At 53.4% G+C, this 4142-nt stretch overlaps 1 protein-coding gene across 1 annotated transcript in view; it reads right to left on the bottom strand.

Annotated features, from left to right (window-relative positions):
- Positions 1-2502: 2502 nt before the first annotated feature.
- Positions 2503-4142, bottom strand: part of MRM3 (mitochondrial rRNA methyltransferase 3) — a 9568-nt gene continuing 7928 nt past the window's right edge. The window contains exon 4 of the mRNA XM_017510599.2: positions 2503-3507. Within this exon, the coding sequence (XP_017366088.1) occupies positions 2978-3507 (530 nt within the window). The 3' untranslated portion in view covers positions 2503-2977. The remainder of the gene's footprint in view (positions 3508-4142) is intronic.

Here is a 4142-nt window from a genome sequence, read left to right as displayed (position 1 = left end):
AAAAAAAAAAAAAAAAAAAAAAAAAAAAAAAAAAAAAAAAAAAAAAAAAAAAAAAAAAAAAAAAATAGAGGAAATACAATCGTGGAATTTTTAAGGTGGCAACATGTTTCCCTAAAAAACAAAAACAGGTGGGTCTGTCAGGCCTGCTCCTGAGGGAGAGGTGGCTTCGTCAAGGGAGCCCTGGGCCCTGCAGTGCAGCTGGTGATTTTCAGTGCAAGCCCTGGAACCTTGGATGGGGTGTGCGTCTAGGGGCTGTGTGTGGTAGAACGGTGACAGTGGGGCTAAGTGTGGCCTCGTGTGGCTGGTGTGGATATCTGGGGTTACTCAGCCCCAGGACCAGCGGTGGAAGGTCCCAGGTGAACTGCGGGTCCCCAGAGAGCTGTGTCTCCTCTGGACCTTACTGACCAGGGTCCCAGCCAGGAGCCTGGGTGGGGGCAAGGGAGAGTGATTTCAGCACCCACTGTCCTGGAGCAGGAACTGAAGGGCCAGCAGGTGGGCGTCCATTGTCAGCTCCAGGCACATCTGGACGTCCGTGCTTTGCCCAGCATTACTTTTTCAGAGGCTCCAGGCATGGAGAAAAGTTGTTCTGGGTTTTCCTGCCCCTTCCCGTTTCTGTCCTCTCTCGTTCCCATGCCCTCCCATGCTCCAGGTTCTTTCTGCTGCTGAGATCGTGTGGGGCAGTCTGGATGGGTCTTCAGCCTTTGCACTCTGGAGCACCAGACGGCTTGGAAAACTCTCTGGTGGGGGTGACTCCATCCTCATTTCCTCCCTTTTCAAGGATTTAAATCTAGGAAAACGGGAAGCCCTGCCCTTCAGCACTGGGTGGTTTTGGAGGCGTAGCCTGCCCCCTCCTGGCAGACGCCACCGTGACAGCGACGCTGCCACACAAAGGCGCAGGAGCCTGGCCAGCGCCGACAGGGCCTCTCTCTCTCGGCCAAGCAATGTTTTCCCTGCCAAATGTTACTCGTTTTTATTCCTGTTTATGGGGGAAATGGTCACAGAACAAATGGTCTCAAAACTGAGGATTCAAGGTAGTGTTTTCCAGTATCACTCAGCAAGTAACAACCATCTGCTCCCCTGTATTCACTAAAGAAAGGACATCGCCTCCTGCCTGCACCCTCCCTCACCTCGTACTAAATTATACCCATGAATACATAAAGTGAACTCAAGGCACTGCACCTAAGCCATGGACTCTAAAGCAATGGGGTGTGAATTTATTTTCCCTCATACCCAGGAGGATAAAAGGGGTGTAGAATAATTGCCAGTGTTTTACATGGTTTTTCTAAACAAGGATAATATATGGTTTATTCTTTGTTATTTTGTAACAAAAATCAGTGGGAGTATAGCCAGGGAACCAATCACAGGAGACTGGTTTCAGGCTGGAAAGGTGTGAGCTTCCTTCCTGTGACTCCTGCCTGAAGTGTCTAGGGAGACTAGAGCAGATGAATTTGTGTTCTCCGCTGCCTTTCAGCCTGTCCGCATCAACTCTGCAGTGAAGCCGCGGGCTCTGCCCGGCCTTTTGTGAGCAGTGGTGCGGTGGTGTGTGGTAGGCCATGGTGTGTGTGCAGCTCTAGGGAGGCCCAGACCCCAGCGGGGCTCCGGAGCAGATGTTCAGGCTGCCCAGCCAGGGAGGATCCCTGCACACACCCTTCCCCCAAGACATCCCAAATCGAGCCCAACCTGCCCCTCGGCATGTGCATCATGCTTGGTCATTTGCTTCCCCGAGAGGAAGTTTTACTAGGAAGTGGGGAGAGCAGAAGGGGTGGGGGCAAGGATTCTCCTGGGCACAGCAGCAACACACTTGCCCTCCCTAAGTGAGCAGTCGAGGGGCTCCCAGAGTCCACAGCATCACAGGAGCCGCTGGGCAGGAGGCCATGGGGAAACGACACTCCGGTGCCGCCTCCAGCTGCAACCATGTTCTGTGTGGTCGCAAAGCAGTGCTTAAAGTCAGTTTCATCCTCCACCCACCCCGTTCCCACAGTCCCTTATAAATACAGCGATTGCCATCAGCTCTTGCCCCGACAGCCTGACTACATCCTGGCTTAGCCCCTGGTAGGTAAAGATCCAGCTTGCCCTGGTCCCCCGGAGGGGCTGAGAGAACAGCAGGGGCCTCCTGCCATGTTGTATCGTGGTCTCTAAGCATCAGGGATGAGGCGTAGGTGAGCATCGCAGTTCACCACGGGACGGACTAACAGGGAGCCAGGAAACAGTGACACTTCCTGGACAAATGCTGGGTCAGGCTGCAGACTTTGAAATTCTGCAAAGTCCTCAAAAAGGTATCTGCAGAGGTGCCAAGGCGATCTGACACGGCCCGTTGAACTAAGCTGTTTCTACAGCTATATAAATAGTGGCTGAGTGAAGACCTGAACAATCTCAAACTGACAATCTGAGCCCAGAGAAGAGCTACTGGATGCCGAGTCCCCAGTCCCCAGCACCCTGGTATCCCTTAGCCACAGCCTCCTCACAGGCCAAGCATGGCACAGGCACTGAGACACACCAACCTCACAAAGGCAACTTTTAATGTCGTCTGCTGTTTATTGTTCACTTTCCATCAACCAGTGATGAGCTGTGAGTGGCGTGGCCGAGACCTACAACTCATGCTTGACGATCACAAACACCCACCAGCTGGTGGAAGGGACTCCTCCCTGCCCAGGAAGATGCCTTAGGAACTTTCCCGCCACGAAATGGTTCTTGGTGGACAATGTTTAAAAACACAGAGCCACGTGGATCACCTATTTGTGTTGTCACCAAGGAAAAAAGATACAACCTCGAGATCAGTGACATGACGGGAGGCCTCGGGAAGAACTCTGACCTGTTCCATCCGAGGAAGTTCTTATTTTTCCTGTAACCGTATGATGGCATCACACCTTCCCCAGACATGGGCCACAGTCACCAACTGCCGGCCTCCTCACTCATGGTGTGCAGGTGCAGGGGGAGCTGGAGGCGTCCCCAAGCAGAACTCACTTCTGCGTCCTTCTCAGTGGGAACTCCTGTGCAGGTGCTCCGCCCTCACCCGCAGCTGTCTCCTCCCTTCGAAAAGCAGGATGCTCGCCGCCATGGCCGAGTTGAGGCTGTCCACGCCGGGAACGACGGGGATCAGCAGCCGCTTGCCACCAGTGCTCTCGGCCAACTGTAGGGACTCCAAGCTCACGCCGTGGGTCTCCCCACCCACCACCACGGCCGCCGGCGCCTCAGTCCAGTCCAAGTCGTAACTCTGAACCTCAACATTGGGCAGCCAATCCTGACTGGTCCCAGTTTCTACATCTTCCTCCTCCTCATACCTGTGAGACTTGAAGGCTCGCCGGTCACACAGCCAGCCATGGTCACTGGCTTTATTAGACACCTGAGCCTGGGCGTAACGGCCACAGTTGTCAGCCACGTAGACGCGGGTGTCAGGGGGCAGGTAATTGGGCACAGTTTCCCATTCCAGGTTGTTGATGATGGGCACCTGGAAATGTGCGCTCATACCCGCCCGGAGCACTTTGGGCTCCCAGGCATCCACGCAGCCTAGAAAATAAAAAGACAGGGTACAATCAAGATTTTACAGATCTTCCCAGACCAGGAGACTCTGGAGTAAGATTAATTTTGGATCAGAAGATAAAAAGACTTTCTTCTATGGTAGCCTTCTTGAGAGCTGGGACCTCTGCCTCTGACTGTGACAGCATCCAGTAAAGCGACTATCGGAGTCATTCCCGCTCGTGTTGAAAAGACTGCATCCATCCCTTCAACATCTCCGGACACACGTGTCAGACACCGCGCAGAAGATGCAAAGAGGATTAAAGTTCCAAACCCCAACCCCAAGGAACTCCCAGTATAGTGGGTGGTGGCCCTGGGATATTTAAACAGATGACTACAGTATCAGTAGGAACTGATGTAAAGGAAGCAGGAACACAGTCACAGAAAACCCATGGACAAAGTAGGGCAATGAGGAAAACGATCCAAAAGACCACGACTCTGAGCTGGCTCTTGAATGAAATGACAGTACATCTCAGAGGAAAGCGCAGGCAAAGGACAAAGCTAGGGAAGGATCCGGGAGAGTGGCAGTGCCTAAGGACTGCAAGCAAGGTGAGCCTGCCAGTCAGCGGGTGGGGTGTGTAGGCACAGGAGGTGAGCCTGCCAGTCAGCGGGTGGGGTGTGTCGGC

This window comes from Cebus imitator, unplaced genomic scaffold (assembly GCF_001604975.1).
Source record: "Cebus imitator isolate Cc_AM_T3 unplaced genomic scaffold, Cebus_imitator-1.0 Scaffold441, whole genome shotgun sequence".
Lineage (NCBI taxonomy): Eukaryota > Metazoa > Chordata > Mammalia > Primates > Cebidae > Cebus > Cebus imitator.
This window is presented reverse-complemented; position numbering and strand designations above follow the sequence as displayed.